The following is a 20,705-nucleotide window of genomic DNA, read 5'->3' on the forward strand; positions in this document are numbered from 1 at the left end:
TTATTTTCAAGAAGCTTCAGAAGTATAAATAACAAGGCTTAGATTTGTGCTGCGAGTAGTATTTGTATCCAATAATTCACAGATAAACACAAGCGAAAAAATTAGCTTTTTATTTCAATCTAAATGCAAAGATTTAAATTATTGGACTTGTGCTTTAAGCACAGTATCTATGCAACATAAAAATTGAAAGCAGCCTGAGTAATTATGCTTACAGCTATACACTTCAGTTGTCAATTATCTTCCAGTAAAATATGGTATCGTTAAAGAGCTTGTGTTAGAAATATAGAGGATTAATAAAGTACCACAAATATTTCATAACTCGTTTCAAATCATACGTGCAAGAAGAATAATGCTGGAGGCAAAGCTGTCTACCATTTTGTAACCCGGCTCTGAAGGATTCTATATAAGGGAATGTGGCACTGTTCCATGTAACCGGTGGCACAGACCTGAAATTAGAATATAAAAGTTACCGTTTTGATCATGTCATTGAAATTCACACTAAGGCTCAATTTTTAAAGCAAAGTTAAAATCAAGGTGAAAATTTGAAAGCTGAGAATTCGGAGTTTCACAGTATTATAACAAGTCTAAATACTGAACATCACAACCACTTCGAAGAGATACGCCGATATAAAACAAATGTGGGCAAACCTTAGATTGGAACAGAATTTATATGAAACTACAGACATCGAGGACGAATGATACACCTCTTCAAAAAGTAAAGAAAATTATACTTCTAAAGAAGAATATTTTTAGTCTTGAAGAGATCCAAGTCAGCAGCCTTCGGGATCGGTTTCACACAGAATTACCGTTTTGGCCATTTACGTATTAGAGCAACCACCTTAGTATAAATCGCTAAATTATCAAGAATGCCCTAAACTCTAGCAGACATACATAATAGTGCAGTGTTATGCAAGCAATGCTGTCATTTTCGTATGCACCTTCTTTGTTTTGTTGTATTAGAATAGCTTTTGCTAAATGATAGTGATTCTCTTGAACTCATTTTTAAAACATGCGCTTGTGAGATTTCTTCACATGTGGTAGAAACTGGTATAAATCCTGCAGGAATAAAATATTTTGCTGCAAAACAGCTGAAAGGTGCAATTGCTTTTAAGCTCTGTTAAGGAAATAGCCACTAAATTTCTACCGAAGTAAAAGAAATAAAAACCAGTTTGTAAGTAGGTTATCGACTTTCGGGATAAATTACAATATGCATGATACTTATATAATACGCAAGATGCAACAAGTATAATTTTTAATTATAAACCATCACTCTTTCTTTAAAAACCGCAACTTACGCCAAAACATTTATACTAATGCGCAAGTACGCCAATTTTTTGTTCCGGGGGGGGGGAATTCTAATTTTACCAATTAAGATCTTGGCGTTCCTTACCGACAGTTCATTCAAGGGTTATTTCCTTAACGATTAGATACGGATACCAATATAGATACAAGATAAAGCAGTTAAAGGTATTTACAACTAAATAACCATATGTTATAACAAAATAAGTAAATGTTTGTCATGTACTCTGAGCAAATGTTTGCCTGTTCTGTTTAATTTTTCTGAAAGTTTCTTATTGTTCGAATAGTGATTTCGACAAAACACTAAAGTTACCTGCCGTAAGCGAGAGAGATGCCTTCAACAGGAGACATGCAAGGGAAACTGGTTCGTATTCATATCACATGGGAAAAACACGAAAATGGCCGTGCAGCCAGCTCTTTCGCCAGAACTTCAACTCCGGTCGAGCTACCAACATATAGCGGTCTTATTCGTTCAGCCGCTGGTAGGTTTCTTACAATTCTAAGCTTATTTTAGCAAAGCACTCGACGGGTAGGACGAAATACCGTTTTTAATAATTAGTGTTTGCACTGTATTATTTCCAAGAATAACCTTGTAGGAGGAATCTTAACACTACTGTGTTATACATTTCAAAGAAATGAGAATGCCCATCAGCGGCCGAGCGGTAAAGTCGCTGTACGCTGGTAGTTTGGTTCGGCGATCGAATCGATGCGAAAATGCTGGCTGCGTGGGCATTTTTGTGGTGCTTCATGAGTAGCGTATATACAAGCCAGTCTCCCTTAGAACGTCCTCCACGTAGGCATCCCTCCCCTGCGTCAGATAGCCCTCGAGTGGTTTGCCGCAATTAAACAATCAAAAAAATCTGAACAGCGCCTGCCATCGATTCTATTTTTATCACATCCCTCACTTTATATGCAACCCGAGAGATAGGTAACTTTCTTGCGTGTTTAAATACGAGAGTTCTTGTTACCAGTAAAACTTTAGAAAGGATCTAAAGAAGCGCATTTTCTGAATTCAACAAAAGTTGAAATTGATAATATATTCCAAGTTTAAATCATATGCTTAAAAGCTAAGGTGAGAATATGCGAGTAAAGATAGTAACTTTCTTGAGGCTAAAAATCACTTGGTGAGTATGACCTAAATGAGAAATATACTGCTGGCCAGAGCTCACTTTCTGAAATTACAGGTGCCGGAGCCCTATGTTAGGCCGTCGGGATTGAATAAAAAATTAATATAAATAAAATAAGAAACGAGCGATTAAAATTAAAGCAAAGCCTAAGGCGTCGTTAATTTAAACAAAATTGTACGTTAATGAACGTATTGGACAAATCAAATGAATAATAAATGCTATCAGGAATTCTATATTACAGAATGGCGCATGTTTTCATTTAATACTGAATTTGGCAACCAGGGATGTCATGGGAGTCAATAATCGAGGAATAGAATAAGCTTAAAAATTTTCCGAAATTTCAAGACAAATCACTTTGTATTCACATTCGCAAAAAAAAAAAAAAAAGGCAACTATGCCGTCGTCAGTTCCTTCTCGTCAAAAATCAAATCTAGGAAAGAAATAGCGAAACTCAAGAAATGGAACATAGGTCAAACATGCTTCTGGTGTTAAATTTTAAGTGAAGGGGAAGGTAAAACAAAACCGGGAATCTTTCTTTGAAATAATCACGAAAGCAGTAATGGTATACATTTCAGTAAATTTTTTTTTTTTTTTTACTTCTCATCTTACCGCATTTTTATAAAATGATCATTCAGAAAGCGTCAATTTTATGACATCCTGTATGAATTCAGTGGCTTCAGTTATGTGAAACTGAATTTGTATACCCCATGGTTCATTGTAAAGAATTTTCGATTACAAGCATACCTCCTTAATCGCATATACAGTTATTCAATAAAGTCTGCGTACATCAAGAAAAGTAATATCAAATCCAAATTTTAAGGTGCGAAAAGGGTAGTTTCTTAAAATTTTATTTTTTAAATATTTAGTTTCAATAAGGGACTTTGAAATTATTTAACTAATATTTTCATATCTAATAATTTATGCACACTAATTTTTAAAAGATAAGTGGCCAGAAATCAAAGCCAATAAAGTTTGCGTACAACGCGAAGGAGGCGGAGGATTTCTTACCTAACTTTTAAACTTCAAACTTGAGAATGCAAAGAAGGTTACACTTTCAAGGTCAACTTCCGAAGCAAATTTCACGTTGATTGGAAGTTGCTATTTCTATTTTCTTCGACGAAAATGACAACCAATAAGGAAATTCCTTTAGTTACGAGACAATTATCAAATTGAGAGATGAAGGTAAAACTCTTCGTTATATGGGTAAAACTATTGGAAAACCATTTTCTAGTGTGCAAAGAGTTATTCAAAACTATCTTGACACTGGTAGTCTTGTAAAACCAAGATGTGGGAAACCGGAGAAGCTAACGCAGAGAGAAGAAAGAAAAATTCTTTTACGAACAAAATCCTAAACTTTCTGCTGCAAGCATTGCAAAAGACATTTATTTAACTAGCAACAAGGAAATTTCTCCAGAAACTGTACGAAAAGTGCTGCGAAAGTCTGATTATCATGGACGCAAACCTAGGTCTAAGCCATACATTTCCGAGATAAATGGAAAGAAAAGAATTGCTTTTGCCAAAACATATTTAAACTCTTCGCAGGACTTCTGTAACAATGTAATTTAGTCAGATGAAAGTAAATTTACAATATTTAAAGTTAATGGCCACCCTATTGTATGGAGAAAACCAGGAACAGAACTGAATCTGAGAAATTTAAATCCAATTGTCAAACATGGAGTTGGCGGTGTGATGGTATGGGGGTGTATGTCGTCGAAAGCAGTTGGAAATTTTCACATTATTGATAAAGTCATGGATAAGTATGTTTGGTACTTTTCCGTTTTGCCGGCGCAAGCGATGAAGTCGCCAATAATGGTACAACCGACGCCAAACGGAATATTCTCGCTGGTAACCTATTACGCCTCATTTTCCAAAATAAGTCGCCGCTTTGTCTTATCAGATTGATTGTTTCTTTCAATACTAGCATATAATTACATAGAATTATCAGATAGTTCAGTTTTATGTCTAAGGGCATTTTCGGTAATTAAGTCAATCATGATGCAATCACAGCGCTTACCTGAAACCGAAAATATAGAAAAAGTAAAGTCAAGGGTTAAATTCATCAATTCTGATGAGAATGCATTAACGAAGTAAAGAACTGCAGTTTTACATAATTTCTGTGTAAGCTATTCGTAAGAATTGAAATATTTCTTGCATTTAAACTTGTGTTCCAAATTAAGATTTAACTTGAAATTAATGTAGATAATTATTCAGAGAGTTAGATTTTTGTAGCGTAGTTTGCGTGAGATGAGATCACTTGGGGTCACGTGATACTAACCGGCGAATCCGGATGTTGAACCGTGAAAACATAGTAAATTCTTAAATTTATATATTTTTTACAAATTTATTGTCTTAAATTTTTGGCGTTTTACAAAATTTTAAGAGATATTAAAATGTTTATACCTTCAAAAAAGAATTTTTAGAACTAACATTTTTAAAATATTTTTTATGTGTATACCGTATGTTGTCGCCAATAAAGTCTGCTTGGCGAGATTTGCGCCGGCGAAACGCAAAAGTACCATATGTTTACCTGGATATTCTGAAGAAAAATCTACGAGACAATGCCCGAAATTTAAACCTTTCTAATACCTTTATTTTCCAACAAGATAACGACCCGAAACATACAGCTAAAATTGTGAAGGAATATTTCCTCTATCACACTCCAAGACAGTTGCGTACTCCTCCACAGTCACCAGATCTCAATACAATCGAACATTTGTGGGCAAAATTGGAGAAACGAATTCGAAAACACAATATTACGTCGTGAAATCAGCTAATTAGTAAATTGTAGGAAGAATGGGCGAAATTTAAGTCAAATTACACTGAAAAACTAGTTCAGTCAATGCCCAGACGTCTGCAAGCTGTTTTGAAGAATAAACGATATCCTACAAAGTATTGAAGTAATGTAAAAAACTTATATTTTGCTTTTTTGAAAAAAATGTAAAAAGTATTACTGATATTATTTACTTTTTATTTAAGCTTACAATTTTAGCTAATAGAAGAAAAAATGCAATGATTAAAATACATTCTTCTATGCTTTAAGTGTTTTTTTAATTTAAAATTTAGTCTGTACGCAGACTTGTGACTAACTGTACTTCAAGTCTTACTGTGGGTATGTGAAATCGCAAGATGTACTGAACATGATTTCAGAGATCATCTAATCTAGAGCTCCGGTGCTCTTCGGCTAGAACAGATGTCTTAAAAACTGAAAAGCACCAGCGCAGTTTTAGCGCTATAGCTAGTTACTTAAATCCGAGGAACAGTTGTCAGTTCCGCATCTTTAGTAGACTCAAAAAGGCCTCGCGATTTCACTTGTTTTACAAAAAATCAAAACCCAATTTATACAAGGGCAAACGGGATACACCACTTGAAGATAAGCTTCAAAATCCTACCATATTTGGAATATAAATTTACGCACGTAGGTTCTAAAAAAATTAGAGGCACAAAAATTTTAAACTCCTGTAAGTTTTTCTTATTCTGCTTCATAAAGCAGTTATTGGGCCATCATCAAATTGCATTTTTATTGGCTAGCGATATTTTTTTTATCTCTAAAGCAAGATTAGGGAAGTGATCTATAACAGGAAAGCTCGCTAGAAGTGAATTCAATGGAAAACCTTAAATTCTACATTTCATTCATATAGTTAGAATATTTGACTGCATCGATTTGATCTTACCTTTAAATCTCATAGTCAATGAGAAAATAAGATCATACTTCAATATATGCCAAGTTTGCATTTTATGCAATTCATATCAAGTTGAAACCATGAAAACGAAACTTTAATTAAAAATATTGAATTAACCTCTCATAAAGCAAATCAATTTGCATCAGCGATACCATTATGTTCAAATCTTATTGGGGGCGTCATAAAGTTTTTACTCTTGCCTCCAATTTGTAAATCGGTCGTTGCTAAAAAATTACTTCAGTAGCAAATTTTAACTAGAACGAGCGTTGGTAACAAAAGTTCTCTATGAAAGATTACAAAATGCTTGTTTACAAGATCGCAAGAGTGACCAGTAAAAGTCATGAAATTTCGCCAAAGCGAATTTTGCTTTCATGTTATTGAAAAACTTCATAAAAACAGTAGTGCACAGTTTTTTGGCACTTATAATTCAGCCACTTCTCGAAGAAATTTAGTTCACATTTTACACAAAATTATTTAATAATTTTTTTATCTAAACAGGTTAAAAATGAAAGTAGTGTTACAGCTTTCTGCAGCACTTAGGTACTTAATGTCAGATATGCCACTCGACAGTTCGCTAGCAACGAAAGTTTAAGCATGAAAAAAAATCACTGCACGCAACAATTTGAAAAGGATAATAAAAAATTCTGTAATGTAATTAAAAACAGATTCATTATCCAGTTTCTTCTGAACTTTTTACTTCAAAATCTATTTCACTGCTAATAAAAATTTTAATAAAATTAAAACAAGATGACATGACAGAAACTTTAAGCAGGTAAGAAAGGTACATGTGTAAACCAATCAAATGTAAAGTACCTATATAAAGAACTTAATTTTAGAAGCAAGATTTTTTTTTAATTCTGTAGACCGCCATGAGGCGAATATTTAAAGTAAATTTTTCTCAGGACAACACATTTTAATTCTATGAGATACTGCCTCTATTTTGGACGCCAACAAGTCATTTTTGCCTTTAGTTTAATAAATTTTCTTCGTTCAGTTTTCCCACAGGAAACGAACTATGCATCAGAGTGCTAACCAGCAGCAATTTTGCTTTTAAACACAAAGCTATAGGCAATTTCAAGGATTTCAGAGCGAGCTGAACTAATGAAAAAGGTATTAAAATATAAAATTACTTACTGAATATAGTGGTTAATTTTCAAACCAATCACTCCAAAAGACTTCGGATTGGATCCAATCTCACACAATAGCCGGGCAATGCACGTGTTTTTATCCATCTGGTTCAGAACACCAAATAGCCTCTCAGAGTAGATTCGGCCTTCAGCTTGGGAGTAAGTATAGTTACTTCTTTTGCGGAAGGATTTATCCGAGCCGACTTCAACGATATCGTGGTTTTTCATATAAGCTTTTCTGATGTCTGTACCTTGATCACCAGCAGATCGTAAACCACTTGCATGATACAATGAATCCGCATTTAATCTTATTTTACCACTGACACCTGTATTAATCAGAAAATTTCTGATTGGGTAAGCTGACGCTAAATAGCCAGCGGCTGCGAGTAGAGTACAGTTGATATCCGAGATGATGCAGGCCAACAAAACTTCAAGAATGACCAACTGAATGAAGTAAAAGCTTTTCATGTTGTACCACTTTTCCTAAGGATAAAAAAAAAAAAAAAAAAAAAAAAATGATATCAAATGATTATATTTCAGTACTTTAAAGGCTTTCGGTTTTTCTTTTTTAAAGATAAAAACTGAAAGCTCTTCCTACTGAAAAGTTCAAGATATTTGCCCGCCCTAAATTTTCACATAGATAGAAGGAGAGAAAAAAGATGACTTTAAGCATATTAATTTACATCATCTTTTAATGTTTTAATAGTATAGTTTTAAAATTAGAACAATATTAAAACTACTGGAAAAATTCAAAGGGCATATTAATTTATGTAACGTTTAAGCAAAAAATTACATTAACTTTCATGACATTCTAAGAAAAATAAACAACAGATGATATCAAGAGCGGTGAAATAAATCATTTTACGTTATTCAACAGAAAAAGGGAAAATAAATACTTTAAACCAATTTCTTAAAGCAAAGTGAGAAAATTTACGAAATCACGATAATACGTAACTGTTATAACTTCTTGAAAAAATCCAGTTAAATATTTACTTAGCTCAAGCTTAACCACACAAGATACGAGAACTCAAACTAGTACAAATTGCGTCTTCAGTTAAATGCAGAACTGCCACACGAATAAATTTTGCTTCCAATCTTACTAAGCGAATTAATGCTTCTACAGCCGCCTTAAGGAGTATTATGTTAATTTGGGCAGGAAATTTTCCCCTTTCGTTCTTACCATGCGGCATTTCTTACTCACTTCCTATAGCTGAACAAAATTTTAAAATATTGGCTAGCTTGGTTTATTTTATTATTGCAAAGCGCTAGAGGACTATTTGCCTAAGGGATGCCTTCATAGAAAACTTTATAAGGAAAACTGTCCTGTATCCACATTTCATAGGGGGAAAACAAAAAAAGGCTAATACAACCAGCCCATTCGCCGGGATTCTAACCCCGGTCGAGCTACCGCTGTTCAACGACTTTACCTTTCGGCCACTTGTGGGCTAAGAATAGAAGCAGTTGGCCTTTGTGTATTCAATAAAACTATAAATGAAATCAATAATAGCGTATAAACACCATTCTTAAAATACACTACCGACATTGAAAATGCAGCGCCAAGAAGGAGTGGCCAGAAAGTGATGAAACTCGGCAAACAGAGAGAGACAACAACGTACAATAAGTGATCTTTATTTCAAAATGATATGCATAATACAGAGCGAGAACAGCGTTGGCTCAGTAGGTTGTAGGACGACCTTGCGATACATGAAGCAACTCTTCTGGGTACAGAGTCAATGAGACTACGGATGGTGTCCTGAGGAAAGGCTTTCCATTCCCTGTGAATCATTTTCCACATTTCGTCTTCTGAACGCGGCAGTGGCGTCCAATCACAGCTCAGATGTGTTCGATTGGTGATAGATCAGGAGAGAACGGTGCCCAAAGAAGCATCTGTACACCTTGCAGAGCACGTTAGCTGTTGCGAGCAGTGGTGAGTTGGACGTTATCCTGCTAATAAAGGGCACTGGATACTCCCTGAAGGTAGAGGAGTATCACCAGTAGCGTCTCGCCCTAGCATTGAAGTTGCTTCGCGCATGCGCAATGACAAGCTTCGTTGGCGTTTTCGGTTGGTGTCCGTTATACAGAATTGTCGATATATCATCAGATTGGCAACTAAAGACATGTTATTCCACTAAATATTGTTACGTTGCAGAAGTTAAGCCTGAATAAGAAGTTTGAAGCGTAGAAGTTAGTTAAGGTGTTACTACAGCGTCATTAGTAATGGAAGGTAAGTTTGTATGTTTGGAGTGTTTGAAGACGTATTCATTCTGACGAAATCTACGGGTGCATATTACTAAGTGCCATCCATCGAAATTAGAGGAATTAGCACCTTCATTAATAACTGTTCCCAAATTTACATGTAAGGATTTTGAGAAAGTTTTTTCAAAACCTGCTTCGTGCACATGAACGTACAGAGCATGGTAAAAGTTACGCCCCTAAACTCACAGAAGGTTGTAAATGTTACAGCTATAAGAAGTGCCCGTTATGTGACTTTACATCTACAAAGACAGAATTGCTGAAGCATTTTGAAAACGTCCATGATTAAATGTGAACTCAGGATTTGTAGTTCCCTTCTTTTCAAGAAAGTCTATGAAAAAAGGGCATTGAAACGGAGACAAAATGCAGTTTTATAGTCGAACGTGGTGCCCAAAAAAGAAATTCAGATACCCACTACTTTTTTGTGTGTCATCGTTCTGGTGTTTATACACCAGAAGGCAGTCGTATTAGACATTTAAAACTATAGGGGTAAAAAAAAAATAAATGGATTTTGTCCAGAAAGTATTACAGTTATTGAAACTGATGGAAAATGCTGTGTTGAGTACTTAACGGGGCTCATACACCTTAAACTCCTTATGATCTTTGAATATGTGACTGTTTCAAGAATTAGGGTAACTTATTTATTTTATAAGCAATTACTTCCAACTTTTTACAGCTGACTACATAATATAGCTGCTTTGGTAATTAGTAACCAGAAAGTTTGTGTTGCCACAAATATATTTGTAATTTAATCCGCTTTGTGACAAAATTGTTTGTCATGTTTCCACTTTGCGCGCATGATATTTTAAAAATGGCTAATGATACATACTTGAAATTTGTTGGAATTCTTTATATGGGCACTATTATATAACTGAACCAAAAATCTAATAAATATTTCAATATTAAAAAATTTTATGCACGAAAACCTTACAGATTTTTTAATAAAATACATTTTGTAAACTCAACTCCGAATAAAATAAAAATTTAACATGAAATTCTTAGAATTTTTGGTTCATTGTAGTTTCCAAATGTCATAAAAGCTGTATATTAAATATGGAATTAAATTATCCAACAGAATATTTTTAACTGTGCGCGCAAGATGGAAACATGACGAAACATTTTGTCACAAAGCGTATTAAATTATACAAATATTTGTGGCAACACAAACTTTCTGATTACTATTTCAAAAAGCAGCTATATTATGTAGCCAGCTGCAAAAAGTTGGAAGTAATTTCTTTTAAAATAAGTAAGTTATCCCAATTCTGGAAACAGTCACGTATTCGAAGATCTTATGGGTTTTAAGGTGTATGAGTCTCCTTAAAGACTCATGTTGGACATAAAAATGAAATTGGACATATGTTTCTTTCAAAGTAAGATAGAATGTATTTAGCTTCCAAGATTACTGCTGGTATTTCTTTCGAAAGGATTTTAGGCGAAATTCGCGATTCTATTGCAGGAGATCAGACACGTATACATCCAGTCACTCGCCATGATTTACATAATATTGAATTTCAATTTAATCTGTCATCTAAGACACACAGATGACGCAGTAAGTGTGGACTCATGGGTTCGTGAAATGGAGGGTACAGAAAGTTGTATGCTCTTTTATAAACCACAAGGACAGCTAAGTGACATATACTCAGCTTAACCGTGAAGGTTTTATTCTTATAATTATGAATGAAGCTCAGTGTTACATGTTAGAAAAATTTGGTAAGGACCGTGTTTGTGTTGATGGGACTGACGGTTTAAATAAGTATGGGTTCAAACACTCACCTCAATAACCTTCGTCAGGGGTTTCCATGTGCTTTCTGCATATGTAGCAGAAACGATCAAACAGTAATGACACTGTTTTTTCCGCATATTCAAAAAGCATGTGGAAACATTCAGCCTGACATATTTATGTCAGACACCGCCAATAATTTTTTAACATGTGGTGCCAAACCATGCCAGCTCCAAAAAAAAACGGCTTTTCTGTAGCTGGCATGTGGATACAGCATGGCGAACACAGTTAAAAAAGTAACTAGTAAAGAAAAACAACTGGAATTTTATAAAATACTGCGAACTTTATTAGAAGAGAGGGACATTTCAGCATCTGGAAATATGTTACAAGCAGCAACCGAAACATTACTAAATGACTCCGATACAAATGCCTTTGGGCAGTATTTCCTGAGTCATTATGCAAATAATGCCACAGCATGGGCATATTGCCATAGATTACAGTGGGGCATCAATACAAACATGCATCTAGAAAGGATGCACAAGATAATAAAGTATCTCTACCTCAATGGAAAAATAGTTAAACGACTCGACAAGTCTATAACAATTATAACAATGGTAATGAATTTTATAAACGATAAATTGATCGACAGACTAATTATTCTGAACAAGGGTAAACTGTGCAGTAAGTTACAAAATCTGCGCAAACGCCACAAGGTAATCCTAACTGAATTGTATTCAGTTATTTAGAATGAAAGAGGTTGAGAAGTTTTATCAAGTGATTGTTCTGAAATCTATCTGGTCGAGCAAAAGGTTAAAGATTGTCCTTGCCAACTTACTTGTACTGAATGCAATGCATGTATTCACAAATATACTTGTACATGCGTGGATACAAGTATAAAATGAAATATGTGCAAGCATATCCATTCTGTATGTCAGTACAGAAAAAATAAAAAATGTGATGATCATAATGATTCAGTAGGTGATTTATGTATTGATCATGATGATGGCAAACTTTCCGAGCAGGATATAATTTCATCATAATTAGGAAAAAAAGCACCTAGCACTTCCAAAACTCTGATGGAAAAAGTTCAGAATATGAATGAAAGCATTTTATTTATGACACGTTCGATAAAAACTAATGCTGAGTATCGCGCAATAAAAAGATTGGTTGGTACAATGCAACCGACACTGGATGTAGTGCGTGCCCAGAATGGCAGCTTTTCTGAACTTGAAACTGCTGGTTCTTCTAACAAAAACATTATACCCCAAGGTGTGACAAAGAAGAAAAAATTGATGTGCTCCAGAGGCATTTATTTTCTTTAAAAAGGGAGAAAGAAAAAAAAACACAGAAATTTGTGTAAACCCACCATGGAAGAACTCCAAATCACTGCCTTACAGTTACTAAATGTTGGAGAGTCGAATCATAACACAGGCCATAATAATCAGCAATCATAACAAGGCCAGTATCCCAGCAACACAATATAGAATACTGAACTTCTTCATTGCTAGCCTAGTAATATATTATTTATGCTTACAGGTAATCTTTGTCTGAATACCCAGTAGCTTCGATTATAGCTTCATGACCAAAAATTCCTTGCAATAATTTGTAATTCCAGTTTTTGTAATAACTCATAATAAATGTTACAAAAGAAATAAAAGTATATATCAAGACATCTCATCACTGTATATTATTTAAAATTATTAATTCTTAATACTTTGACTGCTGTGTGCATTTTACGTGGTTTAGCCATGGCACCAAGATGATTTTTTTTATAAGTGTGAAATAAATGAGACATATTAGATACATTTAATTAAATTATTATATGGATTATAATAATATACATATACATTATTACATTAATTTATTATATGCATTAACTTATTATTATATACATATACACTGACTACCAATAAGTATTTGGACACCTGGGATAGAAAAGAAAAACTAACTTTATTCAAAATCAATAGTTGGTAGAGCCTCCACGAGAGGTAATTACAGCGTGGACCCTCCGGGGCATACTTTCCACAAGTCTTTGTATGACAGCTAGTGCTATTTTCTTCCACTTGGCTTGGAGAAGACACAGAAGTTCCTTCACCGATTTTGCACGGGTAGTGCACCCCCGAATTCGACGATGCAACTCGTCCCAGAGGTTCTCGATAGGGTTCAGGTCTGGACTCTGGGCAGGCCAGTCCATTCGATGAACTCCATTGGCACCATACCAAGCCTTGGTTAACGTCGAAACATGACAACTGGCATTGTCGTCCTGAAAGTAACAGGGGTCCAACCCTTAAAAATTGCCGCAACGTGGGAAGCACATTTTCATCCAAAATAGTGCAGTAGGCATCGGAGTTGAGCTTACCATGAATGGGGACCAAGGGTCCCAGCCCATGCCAGGAGAAACACCCCCAGACCATAATTTCACCTCCGCCGAACTTGACTGTTGGCACAATGCATTCTGGCAGGAGACGTTCTCCAGGTAGACGCCAAACCCAGACCCTGCCATCCGAACGGTAAAGGGTGAACCTTGATTCGTCACTCCAAAGATCCCGTTTCCACTGATCTACGGTCCAATTTCGATGTGCTTTGCACCACATTAACCGAGCAGCGCGGTTGGACTTTGTGATCAAAGGCTTATGGGCAGCAGCACGATCATGAAAAACAAGCAGATGTGCTTCCTTACGAATGGTATTCATTGAAACAATACTCCCGGATGCCTGTTGAAAATCCTCGCGGATGAGGCCATCGGTTGGGTGCGGTTCTTCCGAATTTCTCTGGACAGCACTCGTCGGTCTCTATCTCCCAGTTTCGTTGGTCTGCCGACTCGGGGCACATTCCGACAATCACCGCTCATCTTCCACTTCTTAATCACATAGGCCACTGTCGATTTTGGGTACTTCAGATCGCTAGATATGTCCCTTAAGGATCGGCCACATTTGTGATACCCGATAATTATACCTTTCTCGAAATCAGAGAGCTCCGAACTGCGAAGCATCTTGCATGCGACTAAAGCCGATGCTGTGACGTACCTTAGGACCGCAGATATCGTCATTTGCATAGGTATCCAAATACTTATTGGTAGTCAGTGTATTATATTATTCATTTATATTAGTGATTACAGGGCTATTTAAAAGCATTAAAGACATATAAAAATGAGGGATATTAATCAACAATAATTTTTTTTTTTTTTAAAGTGATTAAAACATTTTTCTGGTAGAGGTTTATTTTTAAACTTTAAGGTGCTCCAGAGTAAGTATTTTTTTTTTTTTATTTTTTTTTATAAATTACATAAGAGTCATACTCTCTTGCTCTGTGACACAGCTCTGTTCTAAAAATTTTAGGTATTTATCACCATGTTCCAAACCCTCATTAAAAAATATTTCCTGATTCCTATCAAATTCAGTAATGATTCAGTCAAATTTGTGTCGAAATTGTTTTGCTGCTATGATAAGTTCAAAACAGAGCCAATGATTTTATGATCGGTCATCTGATATGCCAGTGTTGGCACATCTGAACACATGCATTCAACGATATCTTCTTCTTGCAAAGCCTCCTCATTTACTCTTTCTTTCGAATATAAAAGCAGTTCTCTTGCTTTAACCTTGCTGCACTGACCCTAAAACCAGAAAATTCACTGTCATCACTCTCAGTTTCAAAAAGCAGAAAAGATGGCCATACATTGCGCCAGGCATTTACTAATTTTGTTTCGGAAACATAATTCCATGATTAAGCTAACAAATAAATGCAGTCTTTGATGGTGTTTTTTTTTTTTTTTTTTTTTTTTTTTTTTTTTTTTTTTAATAATCACAAAGTTAAATAGAATGGTCACTTGAAAGAATTTTTTTCAGAAACTCTGAGTTATTTTTACCTCGATACAGATTGAAGGGGAAAAAACTTTTACCATGATGTCAATAATTTGGTATTTCCGTTATGTGTCATTATTATTCGGTAATTATGATGTTATTATTCAGTAAGTATATTTTCTTCGATATTTCATTCTCCATGCTGTGTTTTCCGAAACCTATAAATTGAATGTTTATATTTTGAGAGGCAAATCGGATTTCAGGTCAGCAGATTTTCGGTATTTGACTGTATCATAAATATATCAGTTATGTATGATGAAAAATATAGAGAAAACATTTAAACTTATATAATAGCTGACTGTGGAAGAAGGACGTCAGTTATATTTTTCTTACATTTCTTTTAGAATAAACAGCCATTTTTAAAATTAATATTGGATTAAATAATTCCATTACCGGGGAAAGTGCAGAATCACCACCTGCTTGGTGAGTTTTTAAGAATTGCACAAACTTGGTATCCATGTACACATCGACCTATTTTCACTTAAAAAAAATCCCAAAATTGCACAAAAATGGCATTGCGCACTCCCTTTATCCATGTACACATCAAACTATTTTACTTCAAAGAAAATTTACAAAAATCCAATTCTTCTTACTATTGTAAAAAGCGCCAAACAAATAAGTGGGCGATTCTGCACTTCACCCCCATTACCTATTAGTAAATTATTATAGTAACAACCGTAGATGGCACTTCTCAAAAAAAAAAAAAAAAAAAAAAAAAAGTTACTGTTTTTGAGAACATAAGCACTAGTACTAAATAGAAATAAATAAAAGGCACAATAAAACATAAAAAAAGGTGGGCATAATTTTAACGAAATCGAAACTAGATTCAGATATACATAATTGGAACGTAAAATTCATTATTCTGCTGAGAGTAAATTGTCTAAAAGAAATACTGGTATTTTTCTGGACTGGATTCAGAAATATATATGTATGTATGTATGTACATGTGTGTGTGTATATGCGCATACATACATACATTTCTGGATCTGGTCCTTATAACAGAACAGTACCAAAATATTTAATGAATAACATTGCAAATCAAAGCTAAACTAGGTCAAAGTAGTAAGGTACATCTCCTCTAAACTGTTTTAATTCACAAAAGCTGATGTTCATGGTATCAGAAAGTAGTTTTCCAAGGAGGAAATCGGTAAGAGAAGGCAACAGACGAAGCGGCATTAAGCTGAAGATGAATAAGAAAAGGATAAAAATGGACACTGTTTTGAGCTGAAGATAAATTATGAATCAGAAAAGGCTAAAAACGGCACTAAGCTAGACTCTCTAGTCCACTGTTTCCCAGCGGGGTTGGTATTGACTCCCCAGAGTTTAATGAAATTATGAAGAGGGTCCTTGATGATTAAGGGGTTGATAACTGAATATGAGTAGCGTCTCGGCCTAGCATTGCATTTGCTTCACGCATGCGCACTGGCAACTGATCAGCATAATCAAAATCCCATTTACTACAAAAAATATTAATAAAGATGATAATCATTTATTGATAAAAAAAAAAAGCTATATCGTGTAATGAGGAAGAAATCCTGTAAAACAAATATATACAGAAAATACCAAAAATTATTTCGACATATTTTTAAAATGAATAATGTAATTTTTATGCATTAAATGCTACATAATACGTAAAACACATAAAAAAATACAATGAATGAATAAAACAAATGCATCACAGCAAAATTTACAGCTATTCTTTCACTCATGCTGGCCGTTTAAATTTGCCAAGATGAAATAATAGAGGAATTTTTTGTGTAATAACTCTCGAAACATGCACAAGAGAAGACATGTTTCATTGTTTTAAAAGCATTTTCTAGGATTAGTGTATATTTTAGGGTATCCCTTGGATTATTAACAAGTTGTTTCATTTATGGTAACCTGAGTTAGTTGAACGTTATGAAAACCCTGTTATGACGTGATTCGTTGCGTGATTGTGGTGAATTTGACTGATGGGAAAATATTTGTAAGGGCTTATTTATGTGTTGGACGTTGTTTAGGAACTACATTGCTTGTTTTATACTTTACACCATAAAATGCCTGCTGCTGGGAAAGAAAATACCGATTGACTGGTGTGTAAATGAAGATTTAAATGGCTTCGTTCACCTCTCGGTAAATTACTCAGTGAGATTTAAGAATCTGGAAATCGCAGCTTATATCAACACAATGGAAGGTATGTGGGGTGTTATAAAAAGAGATTTCTGAAAAAAATGCCATCGACAGTTCGCCAGTACGGAAAATATTTTTCATTTTTACTTTTGTGAATTTATGTGGCGACGGTAGTATATAGATTCTAGTTGAGATAATTTTAAACACTTTTTGGATGCTGTTAAGGAGAATTCTATATGCCATGCACCGAAGACACAAAAATTTCTAAATAAGGTAAGCTGATATTTCCTTTTTGTACTGCGCAGGTTAGATAACATATATTTCCTTTTGTATGTCATTTCCATGTTTTATTTTGATTTAAAATGCAGTTTGTTGAAATTATAATTTTTTTATGTTTTTATTATGTTTTGGACGCCATTTTACTTGGGAAGGCGTTGCATGTAAACAGGCGTTGCATGGAATGGCACCAATTTTCACCAAGGGGGGACCCTGAAATACATTTTTCTCAAGTTTTGATATTCAAGTTGATAATAAATAAGACGATTGCTCTACTTTAGAACAGAAATTTTTCCCATTCATTTGTCTTTTCTGGCATGAATTTCATTTTTTATATTCTCAACTATTCTAAATTTTCACACATCGTGAATTCAGCATTTCCGGAGCTTTTACTGTATGTTGAAGTTCACTGGCAAACTACTTGGCAATAATTTTTCGTCAAGCTAATGCCGGGAAAGACAATAACCATTTTCAAAATAGAAGTGCAGCAAGGAATTCATACAAAAGCAATCAATCAGTAAAATTTTAAAAGCAAGAAACATAAGCTATGGCATAAGATCTCTCATTTGATAATTTAGATCTTGTTTATCATGTATAAAGCATGTAATACAACTCCTTCAAATTACTAGATGTATCACACATGTATTGTTCAAAATTTATAAATATTTCCACATTTATATGGTTTAAGTCACTAAACTAAAGAATTCTGTGAATTTGTAGATGTACAGTATGAAAAAAGTTCTTTAACATAACAACCATTTTCTTTCACTACTTCCAGATATTGCATAATTCTTGAAATCTCCAAAGGACTGAAATCTTATTTTATTTCACAAGAACACCTTGCAAAGATGATAATGATTGTAGTGAAATGTATTTGTGGTTTGTGCAAAGGCAACTTAAATTATTTAACAAAATTATCTTTGTTAAGGAAAGTACAAAAGCAACTGCAAGTGATATTGCCAGTGAAATTGAAATATAAAAACAAAGCTTTATAGTAAATTTATGCTTCAAGAAGCAAAAAAACGTTTTAGAATACTAGAAAATAATGAAATTATTAATCCTACAATAGTTTACATTTTATGATAGATGTTTTGTTTTCACTGAGCTACGAGACAACAGTTTTGGCGGAGCTGACTCTTTTATTTGTATGATTGTATAAACAACAGTAAATTAACACGGCCTCAAACTGAAGCTTCAGATAAAAAAATAATGAAAATGTTGCAGATTATACAATGAACACGGATCTATTTTTTGAAGAATTGATGATTTCAAAAGCTTTTTGGTCAGCCACTTATAAAATGAATGTTTATGGATACACGTTTTCGGTCATTTCATTGAAAAATCCCCTTCATTGCTCAGTCGCATTTAAATAATAGAATACATTTCCAAGCATACCAAACACATCCGCACCAGTCCAAAGAGTATTCTCAATAATACATTTTACATCTTTAGAAAGATGTAAAATGGCTGAACCAAAGGTAAAAGCTTTAGTAAGCTGCAAAATGAACAGTGAACAAAAACTCCAGTGAATTTTTCGATGCCATTAAAAATAACAAAGAATTTTTAAGGAAACTTCACACTAGTGAAAACTGCTAATGATAAATACTACTGAATGAGGTACGTTGAATCACCAGAAATTTATTTTAACTCATTGCTGTTTTTGTTAACAACTTCTTTACTATAGTAGTACAATTTCAGTCATAACAGTAACTTTCTCAAGTTTCATTTTTCTGTTGCATTTTCTCATAATTGTCTCAGTTTGAGCAAAAAATATTACGGTATATCTAATCAGAGTTCTTAGATGCTTGATGAAGAATAAAATGCTATAAAGTGTATGCTTTTTGGATTACTACTAAGGTACGATAATGTAATCAAGAATACGAAAAGAAAGAACCACAGTATGTTATTTTGCTGAATGCCTGTTAAAAGATGAACTTTTATGATAATGAGGTTAAATTAATTATTTGTCAAGATATTTTATGATACCTGTAAATATGAAACATAAAAATTGTAACTTGAGGTTAAATTAATTGATTATGTCAAAGCGCTGAAGCCTAGGATGAGACATGCCTTTGTGAAAAGCATGAATTTAAGAAATTTTATGATACGTTCCGTTGTTTAAAAACAGTGGACTGTAAATTGACTTGATATTACTTCAGTATAGAACCCAAGAAACCTCAGAGTCATAATGTAGACCGAAACTTCTTTATTGGCTTTCAAACATTAAGTTGGTTGAGGAACGGCGAAGACTACACTGCAAACTCCGACTTCGGTAGCGGCTTACCACACAAACTCAGAAGAACCTCTGCTTAGTTGTAACTCCAGTAATTCACAGCAACCTCAAAGCTCTAAACGCGAGCTTTAAAAACCTAACAAATTTGCGTCTGCGCCGCTCCTCGGTACAAAGAAAGAAATACAATTTGCATAACATCGAACATACCCCCAGCCTTGAAGTCCCAAGGGGGTTCAAACAATAAATTTAAACTGTTGAACTGCATAAAACTGAAAATAAAAATTAAAGTCTCTAAATCAGGAATTAAATGGCAAAGCACATAGCTTTGCTATAGGTCGTTTTATTTCACTATTGGAAGTGCGTAAACTCACCACTCGAACTTTCTCATCAAGACCAGGATACACTTTAGTAATTCTACCTAATTTCCAACGTAGCGGAGGTAGAGATTCGTTCTTAATAAGAACCATATCACCAACCTTCAGGTCTTGTTGTAACTTGCACCACTTGGGTCTCTGCTGCAACCTAGATAAATACTCACTGCTCCATCTCTTCCAGAAATGTTGAAATAACCTTTGCACGTTCCTCCAACGATCACTGCAGCTCATGGTTTCTTGAATTTGGTTAGATTCTGGAATAGCGCTTAAAGCCGCTCCGGTTAAAAAGTGTCCTGGTGTTATCGCCTCCAAGTCGCTACAATCACTTGAAGCTGGTACCAAAGGCCTAGAATTAAGACAGGATTCAATTTGGGTTATTAATGTCAAAAATTCCTCGTATGTTAAAGTAAATGTTCCTAAACATCTTTTTAAGTGATGTTTCATAGACTTGATACCCGCTTCCCAAAGCCCTCCAAAATGAGGGGCAGAGGGAGGATTAAATAACCATTTAATATTTTCTGAAGAAATATAACCCTGTAGCTGTTCATCACGTTGAACAGTAGAAAAGGCTTTCCTTAATTCTTTATTAGCTCCTATAAAATTCGTTGCACAATCACTGTGAATTTCACACGGTTTGCCTCTACGAG

The 20,705-nt window shown here is 34.4% G+C and overlaps 1 protein-coding gene across 2 annotated transcripts; it reads right to left on the reverse strand.

The window, feature by feature from the left end:
- Positions 1-87: 87 nt before the first annotated feature.
- Positions 88-8,338, reverse strand: LOC118182741 (uncharacterized). 2 transcript variants are annotated; one of them, XM_085810148.1, is made up of 3 exons: positions 8,189-8,338; positions 7,241-7,716; positions 88-446 (listed from the first exon to the last, which is right to left on the reverse strand). In XM_085810148.1, the coding sequence occupies exons 2-3, from the start codon at positions 7,699-7,701 to the stop codon at positions 275-277; spliced, it is 633 nt and encodes a 210-aa protein (XP_085666274.1). In that variant the 5' UTR covers positions 7,702-7,716; positions 8,189-8,338; the 3' UTR covers positions 88-274. The 2 variants fall into 2 exon arrangements, with proteins under 2 accessions (XP_085666274.1, XP_085666275.1); XM_085810149.1 differs by having other exon boundaries at positions 8,227-8,328.
- Between the last annotated feature and the right edge of the window lie 12,367 nt (positions 8,339-20,705).

The sequence above is a fragment of the Stegodyphus dumicola genome, chromosome X2 (assembly GCF_044657685.1).
Source record: "Stegodyphus dumicola isolate Sdum_Otavi_A_Nest chromosome X2, ASM4465768v1".
In the NCBI taxonomy this organism is placed as follows: domain Eukaryota; kingdom Metazoa; phylum Arthropoda; class Arachnida; order Araneae; family Eresidae; genus Stegodyphus; species Stegodyphus dumicola.

Coding starts and splice junctions, on each gene's coding strand:
- LOC118182741 (XM_085810148.1), bottom strand. CDS start 7,701: ATGAAAAGCTTTTACTTCATTCAGTTGGTCATTCTTGAAGTTTTGTTG. Junction 447..7,240: donor AAAATTAACCACTATATTCA/GTAAGTAATTTT, acceptor TTCTAATTTCAG/GTCTGTGCCACCGGTTACAT.